This window comes from Rhinoraja longicauda, chromosome 17 (genome assembly GCF_053455715.1).
Source record: "Rhinoraja longicauda isolate Sanriku21f chromosome 17, sRhiLon1.1, whole genome shotgun sequence".
NCBI classification, from domain to species: Eukaryota; Metazoa; Chordata; class Chondrichthyes; order Rajiformes; family Arhynchobatidae; genus Rhinoraja; species Rhinoraja longicauda.
The window spans coordinates 46,866,593-46,886,750 of record NC_135969.1 but is presented as its reverse complement, the minus strand read 5'-3'; the positions used below and the strand labels follow the sequence as shown (position 1 = coordinate 46,886,750).

The window sequence follows — 20,158 nt, the reverse complement described above, 5'->3', positions numbered from 1 at the left end:
TGGCATAGTGTAGGAAGGTTTGTGCCATACATGATTCCATACGGACCATGTTGGCAGATTGACCTATTCCCCTTTGCCTAGATTTGGTCAATATCCCTCTAAACCCTTCCTATTCTAGCCTCATAATGTCCTGCCGATTTAACATTTTACTATTTCAAGTTGAACAGTTGAGGTGCTTGCACCTGTATCTTTCAAAATAACTTTAATGACATCTTTAAAAAGTTTATGGTTATTTCTATTTTAAAGCCATGTTGGAAACATCAGTGAACTGTGATTGTTTAATTTGTAGGAAGGAATTGCAGATACTGGTTTACAACGAAGATAGTGTGGCGGTCCTTGGTGGTGAGCCATGTGTGGTGCGAACCTCGTCGTGGGGGCTGTGGTCACGGAACTTGGAATGGGGAGGAGTGGCAGTCGGCAGTGGAGTTCCAGGAGGAGTTGAACTGGTTGGGTTTTGGGGAGTTGTATAATGCTTGAGGAATAAAGAAAACTTCGCTTGACATGTGTCCCGCTTCATTGGCTTTGCTTGACACTCGTGTCCAGCTTAATTGGTGACCCCGACAGTCCAAAATAGGAATTTTGGATCACACTAATGGACGACCAGTGCTTGGTCCGCTGTTGCCGCTGACCAGGCCCAACAAAACTTGGTCACACTTAAGCTGCCGGTCTTCTGGACCGCACAGCCCCAGGGGTGGTTCCAGCAGGCGGAAGCTCAATTCCACATCCGAAGGATTACAGCCGACGACTCCCGCTACTTCTATGTCGTCGGCGCGCTCGACCAGGAGATGGCCGGTCGGTTGGTGCCTCACCTGCGTGAGCCACCAGCGGCCAACTAATACGAAGGCCTCAGGCGCTGCTCCTCCGCACTTTCGGGCTCAGCTGCCTGGAACGAGAGGCGTGGATCCTCCACATGGGCGGGCTCGGAGACCATAAGCCATCGGCCCTCATGAGCAAAATGTTCACACTCATGGACGGCCACCGGCCCTGCCTGTTTTTTGAGCAAGCCTTCCTAGAGCAGTTGCCCGACGACATCTGCTTGCTCCTCTCAGGGGCGAGTTTCGATGACCCCCTGCAGCTAGAGGAACGCGCTGTGGCTGGCCAGGCAGCAGTGCGGAGTTTTGCTAGATTGTGTGTCGACCGGGGACCGCGCCCACCGGGGACTCGGCTGAGTCTCTTGCTCCAGGAGAAGCTGGTATGAACAAGAAAAAGTGGTGCTTCTACCACTAACGCTGGGGTTCCGCGGCCCGCCAATGTCACTTGCCCTGTTCGTTTCCAGGAAATGCCGGGGCCGTCTTCCAGTAATCACCTTGGTAGTCGGCAAGATACACCGCTTATATGCATGGGACTGGCGCTCAGAACAACGATTCCTGGTGGACACACGGGTGGAAGTCAGCGTTTTGCCCCCATCGGGGGTGGACTCTCGTTCTGGGAAGCGGGGTCCTCGTTGACTGCCGCAAATGGCAGCACCATACAAAACTACGGCGGCCGCACCACTCCGCTTATCTTTGGTCTTGCCACTTCACCTGGCCTTGCACCGTTGCAGACGTGTCCCAGCCGTTGCTGAGCGCCGACCTCCTGCGGGCTCAACCACTTTTAGTTGACGTGAGGGGGCAATGCCTCGTCCACGCTTCCACATTGGAAGTGATCTACTTGATCCGCCTACGCCAATCCGCAACCCGATGTCTCAGAGAGTTGTAAATCTGTGGAATTCTCTGCCTCAGAAGGCAGTGGAGGCCAATTTTCTGGATGCTTTCAAGAGAGAGTGAGATAGAGCTCTTAATGATAGCGGAGTCAGGGGGTATGGGGAGAAGGCAGGAACGGGGTACTGATTGTGGATGATCAGCCATGATCACATTGAATGGTGGTGCTGGCTCGAAGGGCCAGATGGCCTCCTCCAGCAACTATTGTCTATTGATTATTAAATAATGGGATAGCAGTTCGGTGTTTTATAATACAAATTTCCAATATCCTTTCAAGCAAGCAATTATAGTCTACGTTAAGTTCAAGTTCATTCAGTCATTTTTAATCTAGAGGAGCAAAGACAAAATTCCCTTCAAAAATCTGATGAGACAAAAACGACAGCTATATCATGATCAGATAAGGCTCTGTGGAGCTTTGGAAATTCTGAATGTCCCAGTTTCCATTTGGTCGCCTCTGATCGTTTATGGGTAGAGAAAGACCTTTGTTTATACAATGCATTATATTAGGCATTCGCCTCTCCTTATCTTGTTATTATTAAAATTAGGCAGAGAATATAGGCTCAACATTTTTAATACTTCAAGTAAATCAAGAACTCAAATTTATCTTTTGTTAAAAGCTTGGTTTTTTTGCATAACAATTAAATAGTTGGGGAACAAATAAAAATTATCAGGCAGGACAGCGTCTGTGGAGAAACAACTCTCATTAATGACCTTTCCTTAGAACACATCTGTTAACGGTTCACTTCAAAGGTACCAGATGATCAAAGTATTTCCAGCATCTGCAGTATTTTTCTTGTTTACATTTCATTTGCTGCATTAAAAGATCAGTTTCAAACCAGAGAAACTATATAGCAACATCCAGTGTTCTCCCCATACAAAGTAAAATACAGAAGTGTTTTGTTAAATTTGAATTGGTCCCTCAATAGCTTTGCTATATATAACTCACAAAGACACTCAGCAGTAAAACAGCTGTTAGGGTGCAAATTTGTGGTGCACATTCACTCAAGTAGACTTGCAGACTGGCAGAGTAGACTTACTTCATGGGCATAATGGCCCATCACTCAAGAACCCCACAACATGGCAGAATTGTTTAAGGTAAACCTATAAGGTTTAAGGTATAAAGTATACTCAATCAAGTATAATTGTCTGACATGGAGAGGAACCTGGATATTTGGTGCCCAGGCAAATTCTGCAAATATTTAGGAAAATTAATAGAATGTTATTGCTTGTTGTTATTGTTATTGATAAATAACCTGAATGCAAAAATGAGGATCTCGGTTTCAGTTAGTCATATATACTATAACTATAAATCAAAGAATCAGGCTCCTTGGCCCAACTCATCCATGCCGACAAGTTGCTTATCTGAGCGAGTCTCACTTACCTGTGCTTATTCTCCAAAATGTTTCTCTCCTTATAGCTGTGCAAATCTCTTTTAAATGTGGCAATTGTACCCACCTCTACCACTTCCTTTTCCATTTACCCACCACCTTGTGAAAACGTTGCCACTCAAATCCTTTCAATATTTTCCTTCTCATCTTATCCACATTGGTTCATTATTGTCACTTGCAGCATTTTAAGATGGTTAAGATGTAATTAGAGGCATGCAACAGGCACTGATAAAAGGCCATCTTTTAAAACTGCATAAAATTAACTTGAGGGAGTCAAGAGTCAAACTTAATTGTCATAGGTACAGAGAATAAATTATTCCTGGCATTAGCTTAACAGGCCTGTAAACAATACACACAAATAATCAAAGTAATTTTAATATGTACAGAAAATCAAAGTCCGTAGTGCATCCGAAGACCTAATCCATAGACTGTGGTGTAGTTGCTACATTGGCTGTTGACACAAAGATTGGGGAAATTGTGAGGTAGTTGAGGCAGGGACCGTCACAATGTTTAAAAGACATTTGTGTCGGCACATGATAGAAACATAGAAACTAGATGCAGGAGGAGGCCATTCGGCCCTTCGAGGAAGCACCGCCATTCGTTGTGACCAAGGTTGATCATCCACAATCAGTAACCCGTGCCCAACCTCTCCCCATATCCCTTGATTCCACTAGCCCCTAGAGCTCCATCTAACTCTCTCTTAAATCCATCTAGTGATTTGGCCTCCACTGCCCTCTGTAGCAGAGAATTCCACAAATTCACAACTCTCTGGATGAAAAAGTTCCTTCTCACCCCAGTTTAAAATGGCCTCCCCTTTATTCTAAGACTGTGGCCCCTGGTTCTGGACTCCCCCAACATTGGGAACATTTTTCCTGCATCTAGCTTGTCCAGTCCTTTAATAAACAAGGAAATGTCAGACGAGTTGAACCGATACTTTGGATCTGTCTTCACTAAGGAAGATACAAACAATATCCCAGATATTTTCGTGGCCAGAGATCCTCGGGTGATGGAGGAACTGAAGGAAATTCACAATAGGCGGGAAATGGTGTTGGGTAGATTGATGGGACTGAAGGCTGATAAATCCCCAGGGCCCGACGGTCTGCATCCCAGGGATTTTAAGGAAGTGGCTCTAGAAATCGTGGATGCATTGGTGATCATTTTCCAATGTTCTATAGATTCAGGATCAGTTCCTGTGGATTGGAGGGTAGCTAATGTTATCCCACTTTTTCAGAAAGGAGGGAGAGAAAAAACAGGAAATTATAGACCAGATAGTCTGACATCGGTGGTGGGAAAGATGCTGGAGTCAATTATAAAAGACGAAATTGCGGAGCATTTGGATAGCAGTAACAGAATCGTTCCGAGTCAGCATGGATTTACGAAGGGGAAATCATGCCTGACTAATCTTCTGGAAATGTTTGAGGATGTAAATAGGAAAATGGACAGGGGAGAGCCAGTGGATGTAGTGTACCTTGACTTTAAGAAAGCCTTCGACACGGTCCCACATAGGAGATTAGTCGGCAGAATTAGAGCACATGGTATTGGGGGTAGGGGACTGACATGGATAGAAAATTAGTTGGCAGACAGAAAGCAAAGAGTGGGGATAAATGGGTCCTTTTCAGAATGGCAGGCAGTGACTAGTGGGGTACCGCAAGGTTTGGTGCTGGGACCGCAGCTATTTACAATATACATTAATGACTTGGATGAAGGGATTAAAAGTACCATTAGCAAATTTGCAGATGATACAAAGCTGGGTGGTAATGTGAACTGTGAGGAAGATGCTATGAGATTGCAGGGTGACTTGGCAGGTTGTGTGAGTGGGCATGGCAGATGCAGTTTAATGTGGATAAATGTGAGATTATCAATTTTGGTGGTTAGAATAGGAAGGCAGATTATTATCTGAACGGTGTCAAGTTAGGAAAAGGGGACGTATGAGATCTGGGTGTCCTAGTGCATCAGTCACTGAAAGGAAGCATGCAGGTGCAGCAGACAGTAAAGAAAGCCAATGGAATGTTGGCCTTCATAACAAGAGGAGTTGAGTATAGGAGCAAAGAGGTCCTTCTGCAGTTGTACAGGGCCCTAGTGAGGACGCACCTGGAGTACTGTGTGCAGTTTTGGTGTCCAAATTGGAGGAAGGATATTCTTGCTATTGAGGGCGTGCAGCGTAGGTTTACTAGGTTAATTCCCTGAATGGCGGGGCTGTCGTATGTTGAAAGACTGGAGCGTCTAGGCTTGTATACACTGGAATTTAGAGGGATGAGAGGGGATCATAAACATAGCACAAAAAGTAAGGAAATTTGTGTTTGGTAGATTATTTCTTTGTTGTAACAATGCTTCTTGGCAATAAATCTTATACCGTTGGAAAGCCTGTTTATTTCCCTTTTAAATGGTGCCACATTTGTAAGGAACATGCATTTGTGGGATGAGCAGCAGAGCTGAGTATATGGGATGCGCCCATGAAAAATTTGCCAAATCTTCTCTGCCAATGCCAAACAGCTTATTCTGCTGTTGCTATTGACTTGTTTTGAGCTTCTGGTACCCCCAGGTGCTGACAATCAGGTGCCTGATTGGCACCTGATTGGCAACATCTGTGAGCATGGGCCCTGCTACAGTGGTCAGTAGGTGTCTGCTCCAAGAATCGGCATGCCACGTTTGACTGATCTGGATAGGGCCCATGCGATAGGGCAACTTCAAGCTGGTGTTCCGCAAAACCAAGTTGCGGCATTATTTGGAGTGAGCCCTAGTACCATCTCCAAAGTGAAGGCCAAGTTCCATATAACGGGGGATGTCAGAGACAGGCCGTGAAGTGGGCGTCCCAAGAAGACGACACCCGAAGAAGACCGTTTCCTCACCCTGTCAGCACTTAGGAATCGTAGGCTGTCTTCTACAGATTTGCAGTCAAGGTTTGCAGGACAATATGGCCGACGGCTCTCTGCCCAGACAATTCAGAACAGACTGCACGCAGCCGATCTCCGGTCTCATAGGGCTGCCAGGAGGCCTGCCATGACTGCCCTTCACCATCAGGCCCATTTGCGCTGGTGTCGGCAACACGTGCACTGGAACCTGAACATGTGGAGGAACGTTATGTTCAGCGATGAGTCCAGATTCTTCCTACGGCAGTTGGATCATAGGGTCAAAGTGTGGAGAAGACGCGGAGAACGCTATGCTGATTGCTGCACCGATAGAGTAACATCTTTTGGTGGAGGCAGTGTGATGGTGTGGGGCGGCATCTCCCTCACTGGAAAAACGAGGCTTGTCATCATTGGAGGCAATCTCAATGCAGAGAGATATCGAGATGAGATTCTGCAACCAGTGGCAATCCCATATCTCCACAGTCTGGGACCGAACTCTATCCTCCAAGATGATAATGCTCGCCCCCACAGAGCAGGGTTTCTCAGAGACTACCTCCAGAATTTGGGAGTGGAGAGGATGGAATGGCCTGCCAGCAGTCCTGACCTCAACCCCATTGAACACTTGTGGGATCAGCTTGGGCGTGCTGTTCGTGCCAGAGTGACCAACACAACCACGTTGGCTGACTTGCGACAAATGCTGGTTGAAGAATGGGATGCCATCCCACAACAGTGTGTGACCAGGCTGGTGACCAGCATGAGGAGGAGGTGCCAGGCTGTTGTGGCTGTGTATGGTTCTTCCACACGCTACTGAGGCTCCTGTTTATTAAATGAATAAATTGTTAAATTGCCAATATGTCTTGTTTCTTCAGACTTCAATCATCCAATCCACCAAACAACACCGAACAAGAGTCAATGGCAGAATAAGCTGTTTGGCATTGGCAGAGAAGATTCGGCAGATTTTTCATGGGCGCAACCCACATACTCAGCTCTGCTGCTCATCCCACAAATGCATGTTCCTTACAAATGTGGCACCATTTAAAAGGGAAACAGGCTTTCCAACGGTATAAGATTTATTGCCAAGAAGCATTGTTACAACAAAGAAATAATCTACCAAACACAAATTTTCTTACTTTTTGTGCTATGTTTATTTAGACATATAAGATTATTAAGGGATGGGACACGTTCAAGGCAGGAAACATGTTCCCAATGATGGGAGAGTCCAAAACCAGGGGCCACCGTTTAAGAATAAGGGGTCGGCCATTTAGAACGGAGATGAGGAAAAACTTTTTCAGTCAGAGAGTTGTAAATCTGTGGAATTATCTGCCTCAGAAGGCAGTGGAGGCCAATTCTCTGGATGCTTTCAAGAGAGAGCTAGATAGAGCTCTTAAAGATAGCGGAGTCAGGGGGTATGGGGAGAAGGCAGGAACAGGGTACTGATTGAGAATGATCAGCCATGATCACATTGAATGGTGGTGCTAGTTCAAAGGGCCGAATGGCCTCCTCCTACACCTATTGTCTATAATTTTATGTCTCTATAAGATCCCCTCTCATCCTAAATTCCGTGAATACAAGCCTAGTCTTTTCAATCTTTCCTCATATGACAGTCCCGCCATCCCAGGGATCAATCTCGTGAACCTACGCTACACTGCCTCAATTACAAGGAGGTCCTTCCTCAAATTAGGAGACCAAAACTGTACACAATACTCCAGATGTGGTCTTACCAGGGCCCTATGCAACTGCAGAACAACCTCTTTACTCCTATACTGAAATCCTCTCGTTATGAAGGCCAACATGCCATTAGCTTTCTTCACTGCCTGCTGTACCTGCAAGCTAACTTTCAGTGACTGGTGTACAAGGACACCCAGGTCTCGCTGCACTTCCCCCTTACCTAACCTGACACAGAGATAATAATCTGCCTCCTTGTTTTTGCCGCCGATGTGGATAATCTCACATTTATCTACATTATACTGCATCTGCCATGCATCTGCCCACTCACTCAACCTGCCCAGGTCACCCTGCAACTTCCTAACATCCTCTTCGCAGTTCACACTGCCACCCAGCTTTGTGTCATCTGCAAACTTGCTAGTGTTACTTCCAATTCCTTCATCCAAATCATTAATATATATGGTGAATAGTTGCGGCCCCAACACCGAGCCTTGCGGCACTCCACTCGCCACTGCCTGCCTTTCTGAAAAGGACCCGTTTACTACTACTCTTTGCTTCCTGTCTGCCAACCAATTTTCTATCCATGTTAAAACTCTACCCCAATACCATGTGCTCTAATTTTCCTCACCAATATCCCGTGTGTGACTTTATCAAAGGCTTTCTGAAAGTCTAGATACACTACATCCACTGGCTCCCCTTCATCCATTTTACTTGTCACATCTTCAAAAAAATCCAGAAGATTAGTCAAGCAGGATTTCCCTTTCATAAATCCATGCTGACTTGGACTTATCTTTTTACTGCTATCCAAATGCACCGTTATTACCTCATTAATAACTGACTCCAGCATCTTCCCCACCACCGATGTCAGGCAAACTGGTCTGTAATTCCCCGTTTTCTCTCTCACTCCTTTCTTGAAAAGTTGGATAACATTAGCTATTCTCCAATCCATAGGAACTGACCCTGAATCTATTGAACATTGGAAAATGATCACCAACGCGCCCACTATTTCAAAAGCCACCTCCCTGAAAGGTTTAGAAGGATATGGGCCAAACACAGGCTGGTGGGACTGGTGCAGATGGGACATGTTGGTCGGCATGGGCAAGTTGGGTTAAAGGGATCGTTTCCATGCTCTATGACTCCATGACTATGTCTCTAACTTGATCTGTATAGACATCCATGACATTCAGGCCAGGATATGGAGCACTCTCTGATGCTTATTAACTTCCCAAAGCAGTATAAATATATATGCACCTCACTCCCATATATGTTCATCAGTAAAACAACTATTACAATAATGATGATGCAAAAATTACTAGTTAAGAAAAAAGAGGGGATGGGGGGGGGGGGGGGGAGGGAGGCTCTTTTTAAAAATTGAATATTATTTATTTGTTGCCGTATAAGCTTAATGTAAACTAACCTAACCCAGTTTAACCTTTCTTAATCTAATCTAATGTAACCTAGTCTAAAATGTCTGAAGAAGGGTCTCGACCCGAAACGTCACCCATTCCTTCTCTCCCAAGATGCTGCCTGACCTGCTGAGTTACTCCAGCATTTTGTGAATAAATCTAAAATATTTTGAGTTCATTACATTTATAAAACTCACATTTCTTTATTTTTTCCTACGGTCCGCAAAAATGTGCCAAATATATAATATGGCCCTCATGCTGAAAAGTTTGGAGGCCCCTGAAGTAGACTAACAGAAAACCTCTTCCACTAGAGCACATCTACCCTCTCATAATATAAACATGTGGTAACATAAGGATTGACTTACAGAAGGAATGCAGCCCTCACGTATTACAAACTTGTATAATTTACCACAAATTACAATGATTCAAATGAGTTAACGGTTATGTTGTCTAAAATGTACCATCAATACAAAGCTGTTCCTTCACACCAACAGTCAGAGTTATGATGCAACTTAAATTCAGAAACTGCAAGGATTATAAAAAAGATTACTGTCAATATGAAGAAACTACTTTGCATTCATTAAAGCAAACAAATAAACTATTTAATGCCCTCTCAAGTTCTAGTTGGTGAATCTTGCACATTATCCAGAACACCAGTTCCATAATTACCACAGTCACTAACACTGTATTAGTTGAACAAACTAGTGCCAGTACTAAATGTTCACTTTTGTTACTTTAATTGCATGAAAATGTAAAATATAATATAAATGTAACTTTCCATGCAAATTCCCCAGAGGCATATATATATTTAGTTGTAACCTTAAGATAAAGATTTTTGATTAGTAATTTTGACTTTATGAACGTTTGAAAATGTAACTTCTACTCAACCAAGTGGACCTGTTGGGCCCAAACCTCTTCTGCATTGGTGCAGCACCCTCTCCTTCCCCACTCTCCCTCACCTCTAACCTTCGAGCCAGCACCGCCATTCAATGTGATCATGGCTGATCATTCACAATCAGTACCCCGTTCCTGCCTTCTCCCCATACTCCCTGACTCTGCTATCCTTAAGAGCTCTTGAATGTATTCAGAGAATTGGCCTCCACTGCCTTCTGAGGCAGAGAATTCCAGATTTACAACTCTGAGTGAAAAAGTTTTTCCTTATCTCCGTTCTAAATGGTCTACCCCTTATTCTGAAACTGTGGCCCCTGGTTCTGGACTTCCCTAGCATTGGGAACATGTTTCCTGCCTCTAGCGTGTCCAATCCCTTAATAATCTTATAGCTTCCAATAAGATCCCCTCTCATCTTTCTAAATTCCAGTGTATACAAGCCCAGTCGCTCCAGTCTTTCAACATACGACAGTCCCGCCATTCCGGGAATTAACCTAGTGAACCTACACTGCACTCTCTCAATAGCAAGAATGTCCTTCCTCAAATTTGGAGACCAAAACTGCACACAGTATTCCAGATACGGTCTCACTAGGGCCCTGTACAACTGCAGAAGGACCTTTTTGCTCCTATACTCAACTCCTCTTGACATAATGGTCAACATGCCATTAGCTTTCTTCACTGCCTGCTGTACCTGCATGCTAACTTTAAGTGACTGATGAACAAGGACACCCAGATCTCTTTGTACTTCCCCATTTCCGAACTTGACACCATTCAGATAATCAGCTGCCTTCCTGTTCTTACCACCAAAGTGGATAACCTCACATTTATCCATATTAAATTGCATCTGCCATGCATCTGCCCACTCACACAACCTGTCCAAGACATCCTGCATCCACATAGCATCCTCCTCACAGTTCACACTGCCACCCAGCTTTGTGTCATCCGCAAATTTGCCATTCTAAAAGGGACCTGTTAATCCCTACTCTTTGTTTCGTGTCTGCCAACCAATTTTCTATCCATGTAAGTACCCTACCCCCAATACCATATGCTCTAATTTTGCCCACTAATCTCCTATGTGGACCTTGTGGAAGGCTTTCTGAAAGTCCTGGTACACTACATACTCTCCCTTGTCCATTTCCCTAGTTAAATCCTCAAAAAATTCCAAAAGATTAGTCAAGCATGATTTCCCCTTCATAAATCCATGCTTACGCAGAACGGTCCTGTTACTGCTATCCAAATGTTCTGAAATGTCTTTTATAATTGACCCCAGCATCTTCCCCACCACTGATGCCAGAGTAACTGGTCTACAATTTCCCATTTTCTCTCTCCCTCCTTTCTTAAAAAGTGGGATAACATTAGCTACCCTCCAATCAACAGGAACTGATCCTGAATCTATAGAACATTGGAAAATGATCACTAATGCGTCCACGATTTCTAGAGCCACTTCCTCAAGTACCCTGGGATGCAGACCATCAGGCCCTGGGGATTTATCAGCCGTCAGTCCCATCAGTCAACCCAACACCATTTCCTGCCTAATGTGAATTTCCTTCAGTTCCTCCGTCACCCTAGGACCTCTGACCACCAGTACATCTGGGAGATTGTGTATGTCTTCCTTAGTGAAGACAGATCTTTAGTGAAGATAGGTCTTAGTGAAGACTGATTTTGAGAAAACTTTGAAGTACATAGAAACTGAAATCAAGAGAGCATAGAGCATGAACAGAGTCTGAAGAAGGGTCTCGACCCGAAACGTCACCCATTCCTTCTCTCCTGAGATGCTGCCTGACCTGCTGAGTTACTCCAGCATTTCGTGAATAGAGCATGAAATGGAGTTTACAGCACAGAAATAAACTGTGGGGAAAGGCATTGCAAATTTAATGTTGGCATTTGTCGTGAGCTCGTATAGATCCATAAAATATAGCGTTTGAGTTGCCAAGTTGAATTTTGTGAAAAATAACATACAGCACCAATTGACTTTTATAAGAAGCAGTGTATTTGGAAAGACCTAAAAAACCTTTTGGAACAATTGATGAATAAGACCATACCATTGGATTCAAGGTTGTTTTTATTGGGAGATACTAAAGGAATATTACCAAGAATAATTTTAGATAAATATCAGGAAAGATTTCTCAAAATAGCAATAGCAATAGTCACCTGTGCCTGCCTTCTCCCCATATCCCTTGATTCCGCTAGCCCCTAGAGCTCTATCTAACTCTTTTAAATTCATCCAGTGAATTAGCCTCTACTGCCGTCTGTGGCAGAAAATTCCACAAATTCACAACTCTCTGGGTGAAAATGTATTTTCACATCTCAGTTTTAAATGGCCTCTCCTTTATTCCTTGATTGTGGCCCCTGGTTCTGGACTCCAACATTGGGAACATTTTTCCTCCATTCCAATTTTGAAGGACTTCTGTCATCAGATACATGATTCACAGGTCGCAAAATTCATCAAAAGTTCATGTTCTAGAATTTTATGTTCCAGTATGTGACCTTTCCTGCAAAATGGCACCAATATGAAAGACGTTTCTGCAAAGCGCTGGCTGCACTGCCGCTCTCCCCAAAGTCTCCAGCGACGCTACCAGCACCCAGCCACCTGCAACAGAAGGCAGGACCACCCCCTCCCCTCCCCTCCCCTCAGCACTAGCGGGCAGCAGCAGTGTCTATATCGGTACACTTTGGGGCAACTGAGGTTCTATTAATGCACAAGCTATCCAAAATGAGAAAGAGACACTAATGTATCTAATCTCCTATGGTTTATAACATAAACACTGTCCTAAAATAGGCTCCTTTCATCCCGAGCCTTTAGAAATACCAACATGCAGGAGTCGTTTGTTTACCAGTGGCTTTTTATGTCAATGAGGAAAGCGTGTTTGAATAACTGAATGCATTGCTGGGAATTTAGGAGGGTTTTTTTATTTCCCAACCTCAAATGTACCTCATTTAGGGTTCAATAATGCAAACATTGAAATGTTATAAAATACTTACATTATACAAAAATTGCATATAGCAAACAAAATCAGATGCAAAAAATTGAAATGAATTAATACCTGTACCCAACATGAAGAAATACCAACATGTTAACAATGGAAACTGTGCATACATATACTGTAACCTAATTTTGTCCCCATCCCCAATGCCTTTACTCCATTGTAAGCCAAAATAAGGCAGCATACCAATCCTCCAATCCATTCTACAGGAAAGTTTCCATAAGACGGAGGAACAGAATTAGGCCATTCAGCCCACGAGAAAACTCCACCAGTACATCATAGCTGATCTATCTTTCCCTCTCAACCTCTTTCTCCTGCCTTCTCCCCTCACCTTTGATACCCTTACTAATCAAGAACCTATCAATCTCTGCTTTAAAAATATTCAATACTCCACAGCCGTCTGTGGCAATTAATTCACAGATTCAAATGGTCCTCATACATTAACCCAATCATCCCAGGGATCATTCCCCTAAACCGCCTCTGGATCCTTTCCAAATCCAGCACATCCTTTCTAAGACATGGGACCCGAAACTGCTAACAATATTCCAAATGCGGCCTCACTAGCACCTGGTAAAGTCCCTGGAAATGAATGCTAATATTGCATTTGTCTTCCTTCCCACTGACACAACCTGCAATTTACGCTTTTGGGAATCCAGCACCAGCACTCCCAAGTCCCTTTGGACCTTTGATTTCTAAATCCTTTCCCCATTTAGAAAATAATCTACACCTTTATTCCTTCCAACAAAGTGCATGACCATAAACTTTTCTATGCTGTTTTCCATTTGTCACTCCTTTGCACACTCTGCACACTGACCAAGTGCTTCTGCAACCATGCTGCTTGTTCAGCACTCCTGCCCCTCCACCTATCTTTGTATCATCTACAAGCCTGGCCAAAACCAGCAAGATTATCAAAATAAAAGAAAAAGTAGCTGACCTAACTAATAAGATGGCGGCGCACACGGACGCAGCGGCTCACAGCTCTCCCTTTCGGTACTTTTTATGTGTGTTATCTGTGTTATGTCTGTTAGTCAATTTTAGTCATGCAAATCAGTCAAATCCTACTTACAACCGCAAGGATCTTCTGATCATAGGATTCCAGTGAAATCGGGACCTTACGAGCGAATTGCTACACCCACGAAAAAAAAACCGGAGGAGATAGCCAGGACACCGGGCTCTCCGTGGATAGTTGTCGGCGTGAACAGGCGTCGCAGGCGGAGGAGAAACAGGAAGCAAAAGCGAGGACGCCGGTCCGGTATACTTGCCAAGCTAAAGAGACAGCCACACAAACCACCGCTACCCAGCATGTTTCTCACCAACACCAAATCCATCATCAACAAAATGGACGAATTAAAACTACGAATATCAGCAAACAAACTCGTGGAGGACTGTTGCATTCTCTTGTTAACAGAGACATGGCTTCATCCACTTATCCCAGACGGAGCCATTGAGCTAGCCGGGCGTACAGCGTTTCGCTGGGACAGAAACATCGACTCCGGTAAGAGCAAGGGGGAGGGTTATGCATTTACGTGCACAACAACTGGTGCACTAATATCCAAATCATGGATAGCCATTGTTCTCCTGATCTGGAGTTCCTAACAGTTAAATGCAGGCCTTTTCACCTTCCTCGTGAATTTACAGGGGTTATAGTAACAGCAGTCTACATCCCACCGAATGCTAACGCTAGCACAGCTTTAGGCTACCTGCTTGGTGCAATAAACTCACAACAGAGCACATATCCAGAAGCAGCCCACATCATAGCCGGGGACTTCAATCATGCAGACCTAAAGTCAGTTCTCCCGAAACTTGAACAACACATAAGATGTGCTACCAGGGGGAAAAACACACTAGACAAGGGTTATTCAAATATTAAGAAGGGTTTCAGGTCAGCATCACTACCACACCTGGGGCAGTCAGATCACCTGTCCATATTCTTAACTCCAGCATACACCCCACTCAGGAGGAAAGCTCCAGTCACCATAAAGACTGTTAAGACATGGCCTGAAGGAGCTTCCTCGCAGCTGCAGGATTGCTTCGAAAGGACCAACTGGGATATTTTTGAGGATCAGGACTTGGAGGAGTATACATCAACTGTACTCTGCTACATCCAAAACTGTGTTGACAATGTCACCGTCGACAAACGTATCCGGTTGTATCCCAATCAGAAGCCCTGGATGACAAAGGATGTCAGGTCTCTCCTCAAGGACCGTAACACCACCTTCAGGTCTAGCGATAGAGCTCTATAAAGTGCTGCTAGAACCAACCTGAAGAGAGGCATCAAGGATGCCAAAGCGTCCTACAAGAGGAAGATTGAGGACCACTTTACCAACAATGCCCCACGGCGGGTATGGCAAGGCATCCAGCACATCACCAACTACAAGACCAGCAACCGCACGACTGCTGACGCGACGCCTCGCTGGCAGAGGAACTTAACTGTTTCTTTGCTCGTTTCGAGGTGAAAGCTGCAGTGGCAGACATAACACCCTCTCCAGCACCTGACAGCAACACCTTCACTGTGCAGGAGTATGATGTTAAGCGCGTGCTCAGAGCAGTGAATCCCAGGAAAGCTGCAGGCCCCGATGGTGTGACGGGCAGAGTGCTGAGGGAATGTGCAGACCAATTATCTGAGGTCTTCACAAAAATCTTCAACCTGTCCCTTTTAAAATCCACCATCCCTCCCTGCCTGAAGTCCGCCACAATCATCCCACTGCCGAAAAAGTCTGTCATCAGCGGCCTTAACGAGAGACTGGTCCTGCAGCACATCAAAGCCAGCCTCCCACCCACCTTCGACCCATACCAGTTTGCCTACAGAGCAAATAGGTCTACAGGGGATGCCATCGACACTGCTCTTCACACTGCAGAGACACGGGGCCGATCATGACTACAGGTGCTTGTCCGCATACTCCCTTTGACCACATCGATTTCCTCCGGGTGCTCTGGCTTCCTCCCACCCCCACTCCTACTCCTAGATTTGCAGGTTAATTGGCATTGGTAAAATTGTAGATTGTCCCTAGTGTGTAGGATGGTGTTAGTGTGATCGCTGGTCACCATAGACTTGGTGGGCCAAAGGGCCAGTTTGCACGCGTTATCTCTCAAGTCTAAAGAAACCACTACTCTCAACTCGAAAATAGAACAAGTTGAAAATTGACCCGTTTCACGAGATAAGAAAATACTGTAAATCAACTGTGAATCAAGGAGTGAATATTTCTTCATTCACCTCAAATATTTTGGTGACTTGCACCTATCTGTAGTGAAATAAAAGATCGCGTTGCACAGCAACCGACAGGGATTGGAGTGTGCTACTTTATGTAATGCTGAATAATAATCTGGACTGCATCATGGTCACGCGTGTTCTAGAAAACATCTAATTATGCTTTCAGAACCTGACCAACACCGTGCAAATAAATTGTAGCACCCTCAAGCTTTTGATTTCTCTGCAAATAAAGTTTAACATTTATAATTTTAATAGCATCAAAATTCTAAGTAAGCAAATTAAATAGGACAGTTTAAAAAATATTTCCCGCTATAAATGCACCCGAACACTATTGCGCATTCCGCTTTTCCATTTAACGCGATGAAATTAAATGAAACCTTCAGCGTTCAAACCCAGATTTCGTTCAAAAGTTACCGTTAATTCGTTCACTGGAGTAATTTTAAATTATGATTTCTTCAATTTAAACCGGATTCGTTCGAGCAAAGCACTGAAGGCTATTCGGTGCAATTTAACTTGCGTAACGAGGCGACAAAAAGACTAGGCACTACCGCCGGCCTTCAGATTATTACAATCACAGCTCAGTTTCCCGAGAGGACAATGTCATAAACGCGAAGTCAGGGGGCGACCATTGATCTGGTTTAGAACTCCGTTTTCGACAACTCCATTCAGAGAGAAAGAATAAAGAGTTATTATAAATTATATCTTATGATGTAAACTTGTCCAATCTCAATGGGGCACAGCGCCCATGCACCTGCCGAGGGGCACAGCGCCCATGCACCTGCCGAGGGGCACAGCGCCCATGCACCTGCCGAGGGGCACAGCGCCCATGCATCTGCCGAGGGGCACAGCGCCCATGCACCTGCCGAGGGGCACAGCGCCCATGCACCTGCCGAGGGGCACAGCGCCCATGCACCTGCCGAGGGGCACAGCGCCCATGCACCTGCCGAGGGGCACAGCGCCCATGCATCTGCCGAGGGGCACAGCGCCCATGCATCTGCCGAGGGGCACAGCGCCCATGCACCTGCCGAGGGGCACAGCGCCCATGCACCTGCCGAGGGGCACAGCGCCCATGCACCTGCCGAGGGGCACAGCGCCCATGCATCTGCCGAGGGGCACAGCGCCCATGCACCTGCCGAGGGGCACAGCGCCCATGCACCTGCCGAGGGGCACAGCGCCCATGCACCTGCCGAGGGGCACAGCGCCCATGCATCTGCCGAGGGGCACAGCGCCCATGCATCTGCCGAGGGGCACAGCGCCCATGCACCTGCCGAGGTCCGAACCCACGATGGATGGTGCGATTCACCAGCTCCAATTACACAATAAGTTACTAGAATTTTTAAACCATCTGGTATGTGCTCACGCTGTGAATTAGGGTTTATTGTACCTTCGGGTTTGATTACACAGCAGGTTGGGATGTTAGGTCATCGCTGCGAGTGAAGCTACAGCAATGTTTCACAAGTACGTGGGTTGACAATGTCTGATTGCGGTGTAATTGTACACGGACCTTACCTGCAGCTCGCACCAGGCCACTTCCAGCCACGTCTCTGCGTCCAGACCCTTGTACACCGTCTTGAAGGAGCCGCGACCCAACTCAATGTCGAACTTGAGGAACCTGCCGTCGGGCGAGGTGGCGACCGCCTTCATCTCGGCTTCCTCCTCGTTCTCCTCGCTCTGGCCCTGCGGCAGCTCCCGGCCGTGGCCGTCCCCGTCCCCGTCCCCATCACCCGGGCTCCCCATCTCCCGCTCCCGGCTCTCCGTGTCCGTGTCCGTGTCCCCGTCCCCCGGGCTCTCCATCACCCGGCTCTCCCCGTCCCCCGGGCTCTCCATCACCCGGCTCTCCGTGTCCGTGTCCCCGTCCGCTGGGCTCTCCATCACCCCGTCCCCGTCCATGTCCCCATCACCCGGGCTCCCCATCTCCCGCTCCCGGCTCTCCGTGTCCGTGTCCGTGTCCCCGTCCGCTGGGCTCTCCATCACCCCGTCCCCGTCCATGTCCCCATCACCCGGGCTCTCCATCTCCCCGTCCCCGTCCATGTCCCCATCACCCGGGCTCTCCATCTCCCGCTCCCGGCTCTCCGTGTCCGTGTCCGTGTCCCCGTCCGCTGGCCTCTCCATCACCCGGCTCTCCCCGTCCCCGTCCCCCGGGCTCTCCATCACCCGGCTCTCCCCGTCCCCCGGGCTCCCCATCTCCCGGCTCTCCGTGTCCGTGTCCCCGTGGCTCTCGGTGCTCGACCCCTCGGCCGCCGCTCCCCCCGGCCCGGACCCGGGCGGCACCGTTCTCCTCACGAGACGCTGCGGGGGGCGCGGGTGGTGGTCGTGGTCGGGCGGCTGGGCTGTGGGCGCTGCGTGTGGGCGCCTCCGCATGTCCGCGGCCTCAGCCTCGCCGCTGGCCCCGGGTCCGGGTCCGGCCCACGGGCGGCAAAGCCCCGCTGTGGCGTCACCCGTCGCCGGCTCCCCGCTCACCTCAGGCTGCGGCTCCATGGCGGAGTGCGGCGCCCAGATAACGGCCCGCGCGCTCCCGCTCGTCTGCCTCGCGCGCGCTGACGTCAGCTTACGCAGGCGGCGGGCGCGTGCCCTGCAGTGCGCGTGCCCGACAGCCAGGGGCTGACATTCCGTTGCGCGTGCCCGACAGTGCAGTGCGCGTGCCCGACAGCCAGGGGCTGACATTCCGGTGCGCGTGCCCGACAGTGCAGTGCGCGTGCCCGGTGCTGCGGAGAGGACAGATGTAGCCGCGTTAGATCCCCGGGTCCGCAACATGACGGGCGGGCGGTGCAGGGGGCGGGCGGTGCAGGGGGCGGGCGCTGCAGGGTGCACGGTGCAGGGGGCGGGCGCTGCAGGGTGCAGGGGGCGGGCGCTGCAGGGTGCACGGTGCAGGGGGCGGACGCTGCAGGGTGCACGGTGCGGGCGCTGCAGGGTGCAGGGGGCGGGCGCTGCTGGTGCACGGTGCTGCAGGGGGCGGGCGCTGCAGGGGGCGGGCGCTGCAGGGTGCAGGGGGCGGGCGCTGCAGGGTGCACGGTGCAGGCAGCCGCATCTCTGTCTAACAAACATGACACAAGCCCAAAGGGAGCAACGCCAGAGTTTTGCTCAGTTGTGCAAAAGAACCAGAAATGATTGTGATATGGTGTGCTAGTAACTAAAGACACTGTGATTCTAAATCGCCTCGTTGAGCTCTGCGGCTGCTGCAAATTGCACCCGCTCACGGGAAAAGGCAGTGCAATCCGTGCGTTAGTCTATTTGTGTTAAAAAATGAGTAAGAAGGAACCACGGATGCTGGTTTAAGCCGAAGATAAACACAAAGCTCTGGAGTAACTCAGCGGGATAGGCAGCATCTGTGGAGAGAAGGAATGGGTGACGTTTCGGGTCGATCCTGAAGAAGAGTCTCGAACTGGAACGTCACCCATTCCTTCTCTCCACAGATGCTGCCTTTTTCGCTGTGTTACTCCTATCTTCCCAATTCGGTACTGGATATCTATTGCAGCATGGCTTCCATGCTTACATCCAGGAGCATCCTTACTTATTTTTCATTAATGAAGCATTGATCGAGAGAAATGTATGAAACAGGATTTTACAATCTCCTGGGTTAACATTGCAGGTCAATCAGTAAAATTCATTCTCAGGTGTTTAAACATAATTATTGGCAACATCACTCGCTTCCCCATTTCACAGCCATCTGATATAACGAGGGAAAAATTATAGTCAAAATGCTTCAGCTAGCCTTTATATGTGACTGACTGTTATATGTAACAAAGTGCAGAATTACTGGGTTGAATCTTTGTGGGTTGCTTAACCTTGGCAGTTTCTGAGACTGACAAATCCCTCTAATCTCAGCTTCTACGGTCTCCTTTGCAGTGTATCTTTACTTGCACTGCAGACATTGTCTTTTACACTATTTTAGTTACCTGGTATTTGATTATTATGTTTTATCTGTGCGTTTACGGCCTTAATTCTCCTTCCCATTCCCACACTGTTTCAATCAATGCATATTTATTTCAGATATCCAGCATCTGCAGTTATTTTCTTATCCTACATATGTAGTTGTTTTTATATTAAAAACAGCCCCATCATTTTTA

The 20,158-nt window shown here is 47.2% G+C and overlaps 1 protein-coding gene across 7 annotated transcripts in view; it reads right to left on the bottom strand.

Moving 5' to 3' along the window:
• The window catches only part of wnk2 (WNK lysine deficient protein kinase 2), a 138,158-nt gene extending 120,160 nt beyond the window's left edge, over positions 1-17,998 (bottom strand). For all 7 annotated transcript variants that reach the window (XM_078414662.1, XM_078414667.1, XM_078414668.1 and 4 more), the window contains exon 1: positions 17,601-17,998. In XM_078414662.1, the coding sequence (XP_078270788.1) occupies positions 17,601-17,981 (381 nt within the window). In that variant the 5' untranslated portion in view covers positions 17,982-17,998. The remainder of the gene's footprint in view (positions 1-17,600) is intronic.
• Positions 17,999-20,158: the final 2,160 nt, after the last annotated feature.